The sequence below is a fragment of the Lepidochelys olivacea genome (genome assembly GCF_965140295.1).
Source record: "Lepidochelys olivacea isolate rLepOli2 genome assembly, chromosome: 2".
Taxonomy (NCBI): domain Eukaryota; kingdom Metazoa; phylum Chordata; order Testudines; family Cheloniidae; genus Lepidochelys; species Lepidochelys olivacea.
Genome location: NC_140412.1, coordinates 76470878 through 76488712, shown reverse-complemented (window position 1 = coordinate 76488712; position 17835 = coordinate 76470878). Strand labels below are relative to the sequence as shown.

The 17835-nt window shown below is 39.9% G+C and overlaps 1 protein-coding gene across 1 annotated transcript in view; it reads right to left on the bottom strand.

Annotated features, from left to right (window-relative positions):
• Nucleotides 1-17835, bottom strand: part of CCDC178 (coiled-coil domain containing 178) — a gene marked incomplete at its 5' end in the record, with an annotated part of 366439 nt that overhangs the window by 305517 nt on the left and 43087 nt on the right. The window contains 1 exon segment of the mRNA XM_084618717.1: nt 12461-12657. Coding sequence (XP_084474843.1) covers nt 12461-12657 — 197 coding nt within the window.

Genomic DNA, 17835 nt, shown 5'->3' with positions numbered 1-17835 from the left:
AGAGCAGGTCTTGTTTGTCTGGAACTCACTGCCTAGTCTAAGAATTTTTGACAGCTTTGAGAGTCTCTCTTATTGTACACTTTGGCTAAGCATTAGTTACATATATCCTTAAATCCAAAATTAGATATATTGGGGAAAGCCATGTGACTAGTTTTCAATGTATCTACTTGTAGTAGGCAAGTGGGAGACACCACAGATTTGGTTTATTTAACATCCTACACATATGCACATCATGTGTCACTTGAAAGCTTATTACGTCTACTTTTAGATAAGGTATGATGTGGAGCTGTCAAGTGATCTCAATACCATAGAAACAGGGATAAACAATGACATCAACAAGTTAAAAATTTAATGACCACTTTGAAATATTTGCATTCATTTTGGGTTAATGACTGTTTCAAGACATAAAATTGGATTTATTTGTGACCTCAAAACATCACAACAACAATCTAAAGGGTAAAACAAAATCTTCTAATAAACTTGTACAGGTATCATTGAAATGTAACAGCACTGGTGACATTTCCAATCATCATCATCTTTTCCATCATTATGATCTCTGTTAAGAACACATGGGTTACCACAGTCTTCATTGCCTTGGCACGTACACCGTTCTGTGCAGGGAAGATCGTTCTGACTACAGACACAGTTGACTGGGCAGTTACCATTACTTATATAGGCAGAAATAAGGTCTTGTAGAAGCTCAGATGCCACTAGGCCATTGAAGAATACAAAAGTAGTTCATCATGCACATTTTTCCATCCAGGTTGCAATAGGTAAACCAGATATTGGCTTACTATGTGCAAAGACATCCACATCTTTGTTTGCCAACCTTCTCTTCTGACAAATCTTAAAAACTGTCCCCACTTCTTGTTAGGCCTCTTCTTTCTCTCATAGCTTTTACATATTCACTCAGGACATGTCTTGTGAGGGCTCATCTGACAGATGCTGGCTTCTTTCTTGTCAGTCCTACAATCCCACTGCTGCCCTTTCAGTCTTTGATTATCGTTTTCTCTGTTCCCACACCACCCCAAATTCCAGTGAAAGAACAAGTTGTCTGATGCACAGCAAATTTCCCAGCTTCAAAGGCACTGTGTACTTTTTCATGGACATTTTACATATTAAGATTGTAGCTTGGTAGCTACCTGGCATAGCTGGGCCAATTTGCAGTAAAGAAGTATGCAAGCATGGCATGCTGTGTGTGTAGGTGAAGTTTCCAATCACCCTCTTGCTCTGCATGGATATTTAGAATACCTACATAAAGTAGACAAAATGATCCCAGAACTTGAATGTAGGAGACTGGCCATACCCCCATGTCCAAAATTCCACCAATAATGCTGAGTTACAGCATACTCAAACTCTTTAATGACATGTTGTGAGAACACAGCGTTAGCCAACATTTGCCAGACAAATGCTGGATCTACACAACTATCTCCTCCCTGCTCACACCATTTAACAAATGAATAAAGTTTCAGATTACTTAGGGCCTCAGATACTAGAGTCAAGCCACACGGAGCATGGTTGAATTGCATTCCAGTAAGCACTGGATCTGCAGTACAAGCTGCATACGCATCTGAGTCAACAAGTAGGTCTAGCAAGCCAGTATTTCCTCAGATTTCCCAATACATGCAAAAAACACCATAAGTTGTGAAAGCCACCCAGGTGAATGACACTGGTACCAAGTTCCTTTTGGAGCATACTTTTCACTTGCTGAGCAACAGCACATAGCTGCTGATCCATTGTCTGAACAGCATGCTGCTGTCCAAGAGCTGCTGACATTTCCTTACATTTCAGCATTATAATACAGATGGTGGCCATGGCAGGTGGCTTGGCATCCACAATAGATGCATATGCAACTGCTGTGTAGGTGCTCTTCTTTGTTGCAAGCTTGTGGTTGAAACCAGTCCAAAATGGAATTGCCTGAGTATGAACAATATCAACATCATTTGGTATTGATAGGACATCACAAGCTAGAAGTCTTAAAAGACTCCAGGAGAGATCTCAGATAGTGTTCACTTGTAGGTGACAAGAGTTTATTTTCTCAAGTACTTTCTCATGGCAAGTCATTTCTGGTTTTCCAAAGGCTGTGCACTGCATAAGAGATTCTGATTGCCCAGGAAGAGTAAGTGACATTTCTTTCCCACACTTCAGTGATATTTCTTGTGATGCTGGATTATTTGTAGGCTGTTCTCGAAATTCCACTCTAGCCATGGAATGGAAGGTATTCTTTCCATCAATGATCTCTTCGCAGATGTCTATATTATCATCTCCTTCATGGATGAGATTTTCACAAGCATGAAGTGGTACAATTCTATTTGGAATGAACATACCTCCCTGAAGACTGTCTACTTCAGACTTTGCAGCATTAGTGATGTACTGCCACAGCTCATCATAGTTGATTCAGAATCCATGAAGGTGTAGTATGTCAATTAAATTGAGAGACCTAAACTCATGGTGTAGCTGTACAGAAAGGCTTATGTGCAGTGGTGTGATAATACTGGAACTGTTAAATTTCATTCACTCTGTAACTGAGAGGCACCTTCTTTGAATGTCTTCTGAAGGATAATACTCATTGCTGGTTGAATTATATGCTTCTTTATCAACCAAAGGACAAACTCCTGCACAAACTGAGGTACAAAAGTAGCTGACCTCTGTAAAATACAATCACCTAGTTTTGGATAACAATCTGAGGCTTTCATTTTGTCTATTTCAGTCCAAAGAATTGAAGTGGCATTATACAAAACCACGAGTTCATTTGAAAGCTGTTCATCAGGCTTACTGGCCAGAAGAACATCCACAGAATATTTGGATGCCTTAAATTCCTGCTTCAGATTACTAGCAGCTTAGATAGTATCAGCTAATATGATTATGCTGCTGTCATAAATATAAAGGGAAGGGTAAACACCTTTCTGTATACAGTGCTATAAAATCCCTCCTGTCCAGAGACAAAATCCTTTCACCTGTAAAGGGTTAAGGTAACCTTGCTGGCACCTGACCCAAAATGACCAACGAGGGGACAAGATACTTTCAAATCTGGAGGAGGGGGAAAAGGTTTTTGTCTGTCTGTGTGATACCTTTGCCGGGAACAGATCAAGGATGCAAGCTCTCCAACTCCTGTAGAGTTAGTAAGTAATCTAGCTAGAAAATATGTTTGGTTTTCTTTGTTTTTTGGCTTGTAAATTCACTGTGCTGGAGGAAATGTGCATTCCTGGTTTTGTGTCTTTTTGTAACTTAAGGTTTTGCATAGAGGGATTCTCTATGTTTTGAGTCTCACTGCCTGTAAGATTATCTTCCATTCTAATCTTACAGAGATGTGCTCTTATCTTTTTTGTTCTTCTAATAAAGTTCTGATTTTTAAGAATCTGATTGGGTTTTTGGGTCTTAAAAATCCAAGGGGTTTGTGCTCATCTTGTTTATTCTCAACCCTCCCCAGGAAAGGGTGTGTAAGAGCTTGGGGGATATTTTGGGGAAATAGGAACTCCAAGTGGTCCTTTTCCCTGGTTCTTTGTTGAAGCACTTGGTGATGGCAGCGTTTTACCTAATCCAAGGGCAAAGACTTTGTGCCTTAGGGAATTTTTAACCTAAACTGGTAGAAATAAGCTTAGGGGGTCTTTCATGCAGGTCCCCATATCTGTACCCTAGAGTTCAGAGTGGGGAAGGAACCTTGACAGCAGCACAGAACAATGGTAGATTTGCCTTGGCCATGCTGTCCATGCAATGAAATTGCAGAACCATAGCGTTATTCTAATCTTGCCTGTAATTTGCTACTGGAATAGCTTCCTGTTTCTACAACTTAGGGAAATAGGGCTTTATATCTTTGTAGCAGCTTGGACAGGAGAAGAGCCTTCTTATTGTACAAAAGATCATTGTCTCTCTCTCCAATAAATGGACACAAATCAGATGTCAAGAATAACAACATTCATAAACCAGTCGGAGAACACTTCAATCTCTCTGGTCACTCTATTACAGACCTAAAAGTCGCAATATTACAACAAAAAGACTTAAAAAACAGACTGCAATGAGAGACTGCTGAATTGGAATTAATTTGCAAACTGGATACAATTAACTTAGGCTTGAATAAAGACTGGGAGTGGGTGGGTCATTACACAAAGTAAAACTATTTTCCCATGTTTATTTCTTCTCCCCGCCCCGCCCCCCCCCCCCACTGTTCCTCAGACATTCTTGTCAGCTGCTGGAAATGGCCCACCTTGATTATCACTACAAAAGTTTTTTTCCCCCGCCCCCTCCCCCCGCTCTCCTGCTGGTATTAGCTCATCTTAAGTGATCACTCTCCTTACAGTGTGTATGATAACACCCATTGTTTCATGTTCTCTGTGTATATAAATCTCCCCACTGTATTTTCCACTGAATGCATCCGATGAAGTGAGCTGAGGCTCACGAAAGCTTATGCTCAAATAAATTTGTTAGTCTCTAAGGTGCCACAAGTACTCCTTTTCTCTCCAATCAGATGATAAAATGCAATGTCATGAGGTAACTGTAATATTGCAGTGTAACTAGATGATTTTGCTTTAAGATTCATTTTACTCAATTAGGAAGAAAAGCACACTGTGGGATAAAATGCATCCTAAGCAATCAAGTCTTCCACCAATATTCTGTGCAAAATGTCATCATCTCTTCTTTGAAATGCCGTCTCCTTTTAATCGGTTGCGCTCTCAAATGTTTGTATTTTATGAAGCTTCTTATCCTTTTTGTGTGCTCTCAAGCAAAAAGTGCAACAGGACCAACTGCTGGAGAACGTGCTTGCACTAGTGGCTATAGAAGAGGGAGAACATGATGATCTCTGATTCAGATTCGAAGTCTGTTTTCTTTCCTGTGTTCAATACAACAGTGACATGCCAAATTCAACTTTCTTTTGTATTACTGAAAGCAACTCCAGTGATAAAGTACCGGTTGCACATCTTCTAAACTAAAAAACTCATCCAGTAGCTGCCAATACAATTCATCTCTCCTGGCTTTTGCTGCCAGCATCACAGAATTCTGTCCAGCACTGGGGGCTTTTGACAATTTTGCATTCTTTTGATTTTTTTTGACAACACATTTTTCAAAATTTCATGAGAGTCTCTTTCTCTTTGATGTAAGCTTTAACAGGTTTGTATCTTCCATGTCTTCATATACTGTAACTTCCTTGTAGAGGGAAAATTCCCAAAGTATATTGTTAGAATTAACATTATAACCAATTTTCATCTAGTAAAAGTATAGACTTGTGCTAGATCAGATATAAATTAGATCTATATGTGAGTATCAAAATTGCCATTTTTGTTTAGTGAACACTTTGACTGAAGCCAAATATGCGGCTGTGTATTGTTATCTCTAACACCACTACTGTCTTGTGCATAAGTAACACTGAATTAAAAAGATGATTTCTAAAATATTTCAGAGGCTAGTACTGCATGCATAGGCAATTACAAATTAAAACTTTCTCTTAGGCAGACTAGATGTTACATTGTATGTACAAAAAGCTTGCAAATGGAGAAGCATTAGGAATTCATATACATCTACCCACTATGCTGTACAAACCATGGCCACACAACCTACTGCTACTGGTGCACAATCTTCAGTATGACTGATTTGGTCAGCAAATTGCAGTTGAAAATATAGAAAACTATTATAATCACTTGTGAGATACTTTCACAATTAAGAATATGCAATGTTAAAGTAATTTCATGTTAGTATATTGCAAAATGCTGATATCTGTCGTTTTTGCCACATACTAAATAGCCTTATCATTTCTGGAAAAAAAATACTTGCCCATGCAAAACAAATAAAAACCTTTTACTACATTCTCATTTGGTAGCTTTGACCAGTAAGCACCTGTCATAAATATAAAGGGAAGGGTAAACACCTTTAAGTCCCTCCTGGCCAGAGGAAAACCCCTTTCACCTGTAAAGGGTTAAGAAGCTAGGATAACCTCGCTGGCACCTGTCCACAATGACCAATGAGGAGACAAGATACTTCCAAAGCTGGAGGTGGGGGGGAGAAACAAAGGGTTCTCTCTGTCTATGTGATGCTTTTGCCAGGAACAGAAAAAGAATGGAGTCTTAGAACTTAGTAAGTAATCTAGCTAGATATGCGTTAGATTCTGTTTTGTTTAAATGGCTGAGAAATAAGATGTGCTGAATGGAATGTATATTCCTGTTTTTGTGTCTTTTTGTAACTTAAGGTTTTGCCTAGAGGGATTCTCTATATTTTGAATCCGATTACCCTGTAAGGTATTTGCCATCCTGATTTTACAGAGGTGATTCTTTTATTTTTTTTCTTCAATTAAAATTCTTCTTTTAAGAACCTGATTGCTTTTTCATTCTTCTTAAGATCCAAGGGTTTGGGTCTGTGTTCACCTACGCAAATTGGTGAGGATTTTTATCAAGCCTTCCCCAGGAAAGGGGGTGTAGGGTTTGGGGAGGATTTTGTGGGGAAAGACATTTCCAAGCGGGCTCTTTCCCTGTTCTATATTTGTTAGACGCTTGGTGGTGGCAGCAATAAAGTCCAAGGACAAAAGGTAAAATAGTTTGTACCTTGGGGAAGTTTTAACCTAAGCTGGTAAAAATAAGCTTAGGGGGTTTTCATGCAGGTCCCCACATCTGTACCCTAGAGTTCAGAGTGGGGAAGGAACCTTGACAGCACCATATTAAAGTGCTGAAATTAACTTACCAGTAAAAACTGATGTCATAGTCATGTTGCAACATTTCTGAAACTGTGCACCATTGTTTCACCTCACCTACAGGCTTATGAAACCACTTGACAGCTCCACATCATACCTCATCTAAACGTACATAAAATTATATAAGATGTGGGTGTGTGTAGAGTGTTTACATTAAACTCCAAAAATATTGCTCTTTTTAGAATAAAAAAAAAAAAAGCCACGTGCTTATAGTACAAAGAGCAATTCTTTTATGCAGCATATACCAAGCCCACATGACAAGAATAAAATGTTTGCCAGAAGCTGGGATTGGACAACAGGGGATGGATAATTCAATAATAGCCCTATTCTGTTCATTCCCTCTGAAGCATCTGGCACTGGACGCTGTTGGAAGACAGGATACTTGGCTAGATGGACCATTGGTATGACCTAGTATGGCCATTCTCATGTTCTTCTTCTCTGTCTTCCAAGACTCTGTGATAAAACTGATCAGCTCAATCTGTTGGATACTTTTACCATTAGAATCAGCCAAAGCGGAGGAAGGATGGTTCACTGGTTATGGTGAGAGGCTGGAATTTGGGAGACCAAGATTCAATTTCCTGCTTTGCCACAGACTTCCTGTGTTACCTTGAGCAAATCACTTAGTCTCTCCGAGCCTCAGAACCCCATTTGTAAAATGAAAATAATAGGTCCCTATCTCACAAAGATATTCCGAAGATAAATACATTAAAAATTATGAGCCACTCACATAATGTGGCCATGGGGGCCACAGAACAATAATACAAATAAAAATAAATAAGTGCATAAAAAAAGAGAGGCAGCCAAAGGCAAGTGATACAGATCTCCCTAATTCACAAAATTAAAACATCTGATAAAATGTACTAGCCATGAGGACTTTGCCTACAGTTAAGACATGTTGTAAACGTTTCCCAGCAATGCAAATGCCAGCTCAGCTGCAACAATATTGGAAACAGTTTTAGTGTTAGGAAACATGTGGATACCTATGTAAGTTAAACCAAGTAAATTAAAGTGAAATGCATTAGTTAAAGTGCATCAAACCAATGTGGATGCTCTCATTTCAGAAATAAAATGGCATTCATTTCGTTTAGCTTAATTCACTTACTTTACATTCAAATCTTTAGTTAATTTGGCATCACTTTCTTGAGTATCCCCAAGTGGAAAAGCTCTTGGTGTGGCCACTGGCTGCTACAGGTGTTATTAACACCATGTCATTTAACCCTGCTCAGAAAAAGCCTACTCAATATTATATTACAAAAATACTAGTAGTAACTGGTGCCCTGACTATAACAGAATACCCAAATTCAGTGGTACCAAATTGATGGAAGTGAACGCGTTTTATCAACTGGGGAAAAAGTATAGAAATGTTGCTCCTGTAGCAGACCTCGTAGGAAGGCCTTGGGAGAGTCAAACAACATTTGGATTCTGCTGAGCAGGACTCCTGTAAGGAATACTGGCCTGATCAGTGAAGTCAACTGAAAGAGTTAACTCTGCTCTGTGAGACACCATGAGGGAAAAACGTATGGAAAAAAACCTAATGTGTCTTATAAAAAAAATCAGTCAATTTCATGATTGATTGATCATCATCATCATCACCACCACCACCACCCCCATAACTGCATTGGTTGCTGGGGCACCATCATTGATGAGCAATCAACCAATTGTCTCCACCCCTGACGACTGTGTGTCAGTGCTTGAGTCTCTGAGAAGTACATTCCTATCCATCTCTTCTGTCCATCAATCCATCCAAGGAGCATCTTGGATAGGCCAGATGATTTTGTTACATGGCCATACCACTTCAGCTTGCGCTTCTTCATGGTCGTCAGGAGGTCTTCATATGACTCAGTGCATTGGGTGATGATGTTGAGAACCTGTTCATTAGTGACATGGTTGAAGTAGAAGATGCCCAGGACTTTACGGAAGTATCTCAACTCTGCTACCTGCATTTTCTGTTCAAGTTCTGCTGTAAGGGTCCATGTCTCGCACGCACACAGAAAAATGGAGATGACCAATGCATGTAGCAGTTTCAGTTTTGATTCCAGGGAGACATTCTTACTCCTCCAAATTGGCTTTAGCTTTGCCACTGCTGCTGTTGTTTATGCAGTTTTTACCAGAATTTCTGCCTTGGATCTTTCATCAGTGATGACTGCCCCCACATTCTTAAACTGTTTCACTGTCTCCAGCTCTTGTCCACTGACAGTGATATGTGAGCTGATACGGTCACGTTTGTTTTGTCATCAGCTTGGTTTTCTCTGCACTAATTTCCATGCCATATTTTGTGGAGGTTTCATCCAATCATTTCACAATGTTGGCAAGTTCATCTTCACTGCCTGCCAAGCCATCAATATAATCGCGAACCGAAGATTTGAGATTGTTCGCCCCCCAGTGCTGACTGTGCATATGTGATCTTCTATGGCATCAGTCATTATGATCTCCAAGTAGATGTTGAACAGTGTGGGCGAAAGAAGGCAGCCTTGCTGGATTCCAACAGTGGTGCAAAACCACTCTCCTATTGTGTCATTGACGAGAACTGCACTGCTGGCCTTGGCTTACAGTTGTTTAATGGTAAGAATAAGCTTACAACCAACACTGCACTTCTTCATGGCTGCCCAGAGAGCTTCATGCCACACTGTCAAAAGCCTCTTGAAGTCAATAAAGACATGGCAGATGTCCTGCTGGTGTTGTAAGTACTTCTCACACAGAACACAAAGGTTGAAAATCTGTTCTGTGATATTTCTTCCAGCATGAAAGCCAGCCTGTTCTTCAGCGATAATAGTCTCCGCTTGTAGCTTCAGTCTGTTTGTCAAGGTTCCTTCCCCATTCTGAACTCCAGGGTACAGATGTGGGGACCTGCATGAAAACCCCCTAAGCTTATTTTTACCAGCTTAGGTTAAAACTTCCCCAAGGTACAAACTATTTTACCTTTTGTCCTTGGACTTTATTGCTGCCACCACCAAGCGTCTAACAAATATATAACAGGGAAAGAGCCCGCTTGGAAACGTCTTTCCCCGTATTTGGCTTATTTTCTCAGCCATTTAAACAAAACAGAATCTAACGCATATCTAGCTAGATTACTTACTAAGTTCTAAGACTCCATTCCTTTCTGTTCCTGGCAAAGCATCACACAGACAGAGAGAGCCTTTGTTTCTCCCCCCTCCAGCTTTGAAAATATCTTGTCTCCTCATTGGTCATTTTGGTCAGGTGCCAACGAGGTTATCCTAGCTTCTTAACCCTTTACAGGTGAAAGGGTTTTTCCTCTGGCGAGCAGGGATTTTAAAGGTGTTTACCCTTCCCGTTATATTTATGACACTGTTCAATATGACTTTCAGTATCACTTTGCTGGGATGGCTAAATAAGCTTATGGTCTAGTAATTTTGACACAATTTCAGATTTCCTTTCTTTGGCAGAGTGATGATTAGTGACTGTGTCCAAGTGGAGGGCCACTCATCTAGTCTAGGACAAACACTAAAATGTCTTAATTATACCATTATATCATGGCATCAATAGAGGGCAGAATGAAGGTTCTTTGAGTGCCTAAACTGTGCATTTCTATACCTCAACATGTTTGCATTTCTTATGTGTACACTTATATCACACAGTAAGCTGGCCATTTAAGAGTGTGCAGTTATTCCTGAAAAGGGAGGAAAAATGAAGAGTATAGCCCAGAATTCAAAGATTCCAAGGCCAGAAGGAATCATTGTGTTTATCTAGTGTGACCTCCAGCATAACACAGACCACAGAATTTCCCCAAAATTATTTCTTTTGAACTAGACTCTCTTTTTATTTATACCATGAAAGGGGTGGATTTTGGAGGCTCAGACAGTGGGTTAGGTCAACTGCAGTGAACTGACAGTGCTTGGAGCCAGGAGTGCTGGGAATCAGCAAATGACTGAAACAGAAGTGAAACTTAGGAAGATGTAGAGGAAGATGCAGGGTCTGATGCCAGGTTCAGAAAGACCTTGCTACACTTTAACTATGAAATTCCTGGGTTTGTAATGCTTGAGATAGTTACAAAATCCCTGTAACGTTTTTTACCCTGAAATTACAGATATGTACTCTCCTGCTTACCTTCACTTTAGCATAGTTTTTGCATTTGAATAAATAACAACATCTATAATGATGATAATGACAATACAAGTTAATACAAGGAAAGAATCTCATCAGCTGGCTTTGGTGATGTAACTCAAGGGAGTGGAGTTTCAGAATTTTCTCACATTAGAATCCCATGCTGATTTTTTAAAAACAATATTATATCACTGCATATATTAACAAAACTGAAAATGTGTTAATTATATTCCATGTTCCAAACATTTCATATTTCTAATCAAAGTGCAGATGAGTATGCTGAAATTAATATGTCCATATGGTAATACATGAATATGATTTAAAGTATCACTGTTGAATGAGAAAGTAACCCTTTTAGTAGCTATAATCCTGAATTATTGTATTGAAGAATTAAAAATCCACAGTTATCAGTCTCCCCATTCTTCCTTGACAAACCGGTGTTTCAGTTGTAGCACGAATTTCTCCCGAAAGTAGTTTCAGATCGCTCTGTGAATGTGAACTGTGAGCCTGATGACCTTCTACCCCAATACCTCCTCTTTCCTCAAAATATGTTTGTAAAAATACCATTATGTTTTGCTTGCCTGACATATTGCCCTTCAGAAGGACAAAGGCACTTGTTGGAAGTGGATAAGGCGTGAACACAGAGTCTCCTGTTTCCAAAGCCACTATCAGTCATTGTCTAACGACAATTAAAATTCAGACTGATTATCAATGATAGATTAGGATAGGTAAATTAGCAACATACCACCCTTTTTTTTTTTTTAAAGTTTAATAAGTTACTGCCACACAAAGGCAAAATAAAAAGAGTTAAGCTTAATTGTATTAAAACTCATCCCAAATAAAGATGCAGGAATAATAATCAGTTTCAAATCAGAAAAACAACTTTAAAGAAAAAACTACAGAAAAACTTCTATTATAAAATTAACAGTTTTAGTTTAAGATTAGGCTTCATACATAAATTATTTTCTCTGAAAACAGTGCCTACTTTTAAACTTTTATTCTTATTCTTGGAAAGTTTTCTTTCCAAACTCTTGTTTTCTTTTTTAACTTTTAAACTGCTGTCACGGTTAAAAGAAAGTTACAACAAAGGTACTATAATACATAAAATGGTTCACCTTTAATTCACAAAATAAATGTAAATAGGGAACTTTGAGTATAATTAACAATAAAATATTGCAATACTTTTGATGACTATGGTGAGGTGTTATGTTTTTTTGTTTACAGCAGAGACAAAGAGGAATATTGACAGGCTTCTCAGTACACATCCTAAACCTATGATCACCTTCTAGATATTTGAGCACCGAAGACCAAAATCATCTAGCTCCTACTAAATAAGTTCTTTATCCAAGTATTTCTACATTTTACTTATTCCTAAAAACAATTTTTATTTTAGTCTAATTTTATGTTTTGCTCCTAGTTCACATTCCCTGCATCACCCTGAATAATTTCTTCCTCTTCCCAATGTTCATTCCTTTGATATATTTGTAGACCATTTTGTGCACTCTTATGCTATTTCCTAAATAAATGCTCAATAGTTCCATCGTATGTTCAATTTTTTTCTGCATAATTGTTTAAGTAAACCAAATTCCTAACAGTAAGTCAATAGTTTACTGCAGTGCTAGAAGAGCTAATGGGACTCCAGTCTAACTGTACTTGATTATTCTCTCCCTTATAATAGGCAGACTACAACTTAATGAAAACTGTTAGTTTTAATCACAATACCTTTTTGTACAGCTATAGGGAATTGCTGAAGCCTCCAAATGGACATGCAATCAATTTTCATTGCAAGCTTTTTCTTTCGCTGTTTTTCCCGCTTCAAAGCTTCTTCAGCCTCTTTACGTTCAGCTTCTAGTCGCTTAATCAACTCAATGACCTCTGATAACACCGCTTCTGTTTCCTGCTTTAAGGTTAAAGTCCTGCTGTTTTAAAATACATTTTTAAAAGTTACATATAAAACTATATATATATTTCTAAGTTTACACACACACACACACACACACACACACACCCCCCTTTAGCTAAGTTCTCAAAATAAAGTTGTCCTATTTACATATACCGGAGTATACACAATTACTTGCAACACAAAACTGGCATTTTCAATAGTATTTTCCCCTCACTTTATTTCAGATACAGAGTACAGTAAATGTATAGTAAAATAGCTGACAACATAACCTCATTTGCTTATGGGGATACTATCCAGATAAGAGTACAACTGCAAAATTCTTCCAGATCCCTTTAATGTACTTTTCCTTGTAGAGAAAGTACCTTATTAAAACATCTGTAACTCTGATAAAATTCAATGACATCTCAATATCATTATCTTACCATGAGCATTTAGACTTAGTCAAAATTCCACTCTGTGAAAAGCTGCTACAAAAAACGCTTCAAGCACTCAGGATAAATTATTTCCATAAAAGAATCTCTGAGGTCAAGGTCTGCTGTTCTGATTTATACACGTACATAAAATATTAAAATGTTTAAACTACAGTCTTTAGGGTTTCAGCTGGGCCTCCCATTATGCATCTACAATTTAAGGGTTGAAGGGATCACCAGATCATCTGGTTGACCTCCTATACAACACAGGCCACTCCACTAAGCACAACCCAGGCTTTTCCATACAGTGTCCAACTACCAGAATTAGACAAAAGTATTACAGCCCCCAGGAGACCAAACTATTGTGTGCAGCAGGTTTAAAAAAAATCAAAAAATTGCAAACACAGAAAGGTAGGCCACAGCTTAAAATCTGTGGTGAAATCCTTGCCTTAATGAAGTCAATGGGAGTTTTGCCACTGACTTCAGTGGAGCCAGGATTTCACCTCTGCCGCTTAATATTTATTGACAAGTTATGCAACTGGCTTCCTTTCAATAAATGGAAAGTCAATTTTTTTTTATTTTTAAATCAAAACTTTAAAAGGTATTTGCTGAATATTGTTTTTAATTGCATGAACTGTAAAAGAGCCTCAGCCTTTTTGTAAAGACAACTGTATGAATGCATTGTATTATTATTAGATTATAATTTGTGTCCACAGGTGCCAAGCAAAAAAGGCTTCTAGAATTTCCAGCAGCCACAGAGGCTATTTTTGGCTGGTTCAAACCCTAAATATCTAAAATAGAGTAGGGGTTTAATCACAGAAATGAAAGATGTCTCAGCATAAACAGAGCAATTTGTGAGACAATAATTTATCAGTACTTAATATGCTATTGTGTTTTAGTTCTCCACCTTGCAATTCAGGAAGATATTTACATTTTTAAAATGTGTATATGTTAGGTATATTGCAATCATTGTTACAACTTTAAAAATTATGTTACACAAGGGAAAACAAATTTACTAGTAAAATTCTGTCATTCAGAACGAACACATTGAAACATCTTTACCTTCATAATAAATCCCAATGTCTTTAACATCCAACTTAGAGGAGTTTGATAACCAGGTATCTTCACTATATTCAGTGCTGTCCATATCTGAAATCCTATATGTACAGTCAACTGTCAGTAACAATTTTGTCATTCAAAATTGTTTACTACATATTAAACAGACGCTGACAAATAAATATTGCCTTTTAGAACACAAATTAACATGTTCCATTTTTTAAAAAGGAAGGTGCTGCTCTTCTGGGAAAGAGCCTTAGGGAAAAACACAGATAAATAAACTGCCTGATTCAGATGAAAGGATAAAAAGTCTTGGATAAAAGGTCTTGTCCTCAGAAAACTGACTGTAAGCTCACCCATTAGGGCCTGCAACTCTTTTTGCTGAAGTCATGGCTATCAGGAATGTGGTTTTCTGAGACTGGGGGCAGTGGACAGGATGCAAGGGGCTCGAACAGAGGGCCCATCAGAGCTGCCAGAATCGTGTTTAGGTGCCACAAGGGAACCAGTTCTCGGGCCAGAGGATGTAAGCAGAGAATCCCCTTCAGATATCTCATCACCATGGCATTAGAAAAAACAAACAGACTTCCCTTGAATGGGTCGGGGTGGGGTAGAACACGGATATTGCTGCCAAATGCAGTCTCAGCAAACTGAGTGCAAGGTGTATTGTGGATGGCCCAAAGTTCCAACACGCTGACATGGAGTGAGGCTTCCTGTTTTGATCACAGGCCCTGCACCCTCAACAAGTCAAGATGCATCCCCCAACCCAGAAGGGAAGCATCGGTAACCACTAATTTGGTTGGAAAGGGCCAAGTGAAGGGGACTCCTTGTCACACATTGTGTGGGGACTCTCAGCAGTGCAAGTAATTTAGGTCTGCTGGAGGAAGGTAAACCAACCTGTCCAGAGAATGCAAGGCAGGGCGGTAAACTATCCTGAGCCTCATCTGAAGAAGGCGAGGATGCAACCTGGTGAACTGGATCACCTGTGTACAAGCAGACACATGGCCCAATAGACTCAGAGACAGACAGACTGTCGTGGAAGGCTGAGATTGCAGACTGAGGCAGAGCTGTTGAATTGCCTGGAAGCAGTTGGTCAGCAGGAACACCCTCAACCTTGTGGAATCTAAAAGGGCTCCAGTGAACTTCATTTCTGAATGGGAGCCAAAGTGGACTTTGCAATGTTTAAAATGAGTCCCAGACAGTCAAGAAAATGCAATATGGTGTCAACATGGGCAAGAACCTCCTCTCTGGAGCTGCCCTTCAGCAACCAGTCATTGAGGTATGGGAAGATGTGGACTTCCTTCCTCCTGAGATATGCCATGACCACAACCATGCATTTCGTAAAGAAGCAGGGGCCAGAAGAGAGGCCAAAACAAGAGAAGTGTGGCATTCTACCACCAGAAAATGCAGAAACTTCCTGTGGCTCAGTAGAATGGCCACATGAAAGTAAGCATCCTAAAGGTCCAGTGCAGCAAACCAATCATTCTGAGACAGTGTAGGGAGGATAGCCAACAGAACGACCATGTGGAATCTCATGCACTCAATGGATTTTTTGAGGCCTCAAAGTTCAAGAATTAGGTCTTTTCCAGCCCTTGGATTTTGGTATCGGAAAGTACCGGGAGTAAAAGTCATGGATGTAGTGTTCCAGTGGAACCTCCTCTGACACTCCGAACTTCAACAGCGCTGACCTGCTTGATGAGCAGTGTCTCGTGAAAGAGGACCCTGAAGAGGGACAGGGAAGGGAAGTGGAAAGGGGGGGAGGGGCATAGAATGGAACTGAATCGCATAGCCTGATCTGACAGTGTCTAGGACTCAGCTGTCTGAGGTAATCAAGTCCCAAGCATTGTAAAAGTGGGCCAGCCTATCCCCAAAGGGATAGGGAGATGAAGGGGTTGGAGTAATGATGAACCAGTGCTCCGAACAAAGGAGTCAAAATGGGCATTCAGCCTATGGGGGTCGGGCATGTGAACTGTCCAAAGCCTGAGCCCAAATGCTTCCTCTTGTGGGATCTATCCTTCTTCCCGCTGTTTCAGGGAGGGAAAGGTTCTACAAAGGAATGGTCCTGCTGTGCCCTATCGTGGCATCTTTGTGAGGACAGTATGTTCACTCCCAAGGACCTCAAGGCAGCCCTGGAATCCTTGAAGGAGAGCCAACTGTCATCAGTCTTGTCTGAGAACAAGACTCGGCTGTCAAAGGGTAAGTCCTCAGTGGCTTACTGGATGGATGTCCAGAGCAATCCCAGAGTTGTGCAGCCAGGAAGTCCTCCTCATAGTCACTGCAAAGACCATGACCTGGGCTGAAGTGTCCACAATATCAAGGGCAGACTGCTGGGATGTTTTAGCCATCAAGCAGTCTTCCGCAACCAATACCCAGACCTCCTCATGCAAGGCCTCAGGTAACTGGTCCTCGAATTTAGACATGGCTGACCAATTGAAGAAATCATATTTGGATAGCAAAGCTTGCCGATTTTGCTCATTTGTGGGGTGATGGGTTTGGTCACAGAGAACCCCTTGGGACTGTCACCTGATATGCTGAAACTACATCTGAGCCAGTTTTGTTTGCCAGCTTGGGACACCAGAACCCTGTCTTGTTGAGCCAGACATACTAGCCTGCTGCAACACAGACCCAGGGTCTGAACCATGCCCCCAAAGCTACAGACTTAACTGAAAACAGCTCAGCAAGTACTCCTGTTTCCAACACCCAGACACCCAGCTCCCAATGGGATCCAACCCCCAAATAAATTTGTTTTCCTCTGTATAAAGCTTATACAGGGTAAACTCATAAATTGTCTACTCTCTATAACACTGACAGAGAGATATGCACAGCTGTTTTATTATGTATAAAAAGTAGGATTTAAGTGGTTCCAAGTAACCACAGACAGAACAAAGTAAGTTACCAAGCAAAATAAAACAAAACACGCAAGTCTAAGCCTAATACATTAACAAACTGAATACAGGTAAATCTCACCCTCCGAGATGTTTCAATAGGCTTCTTTCACAGACTAGACTTCTTCCTAGTCTGGGCCTAATCCTTTCCCCGGTACAGTCCTTGTTAGTTCCAGCTCAGGTGGTAACTAGGGGCTCTCTCATGACTGGCAGCCCCCTTTTATATCTTTGCCACAAGGTGGGAATCTTTTGTCTCTCTGGGTTCCCACCCCTCCTTCTAAATGGAAAAGCACCAGGTTTAAGATGGATTCCAGTACCAGGTGACATGGCCACATGTCCTGTGAGACCCCAAGCCTCCATTCTTCCTGGGCTGACTCACAGGGACACAGGAAGACTTGCAAGTAATCAGAGCCATTTACAGCCAATTGTCCTAGCCAATGGGAGTCATCAAGATTCCAAGCCACCATTAATGGCCCACACTTTGCATAATTACAATAGGACTTCAAAGTAATACTTCATATTTCCAGCTTCAGATACAAAAACGATACATTCATACAAATAGGATAAACACACTAAGTAGATTATAAGCTTTGTAATGATACCTTACAAGAGACCTTTTGCATAAAGCATATTTCTGTTACATTATATTCACACTCATAAGCATATTTCCATAAACATATAGAGTGTAACATCACAGTGGGGACGATTAAGTATAGATCTTCCTGCCCAGAAGATCCAACCTCTGGGAGTCTCTGCCCTTGGGGGTAGACTTGAACTTACCCTGATGAACCCTGTCATTTACTGCTGTTATGACCAGGGAATTCAGGGCCAGGTGAGAAGAGAACC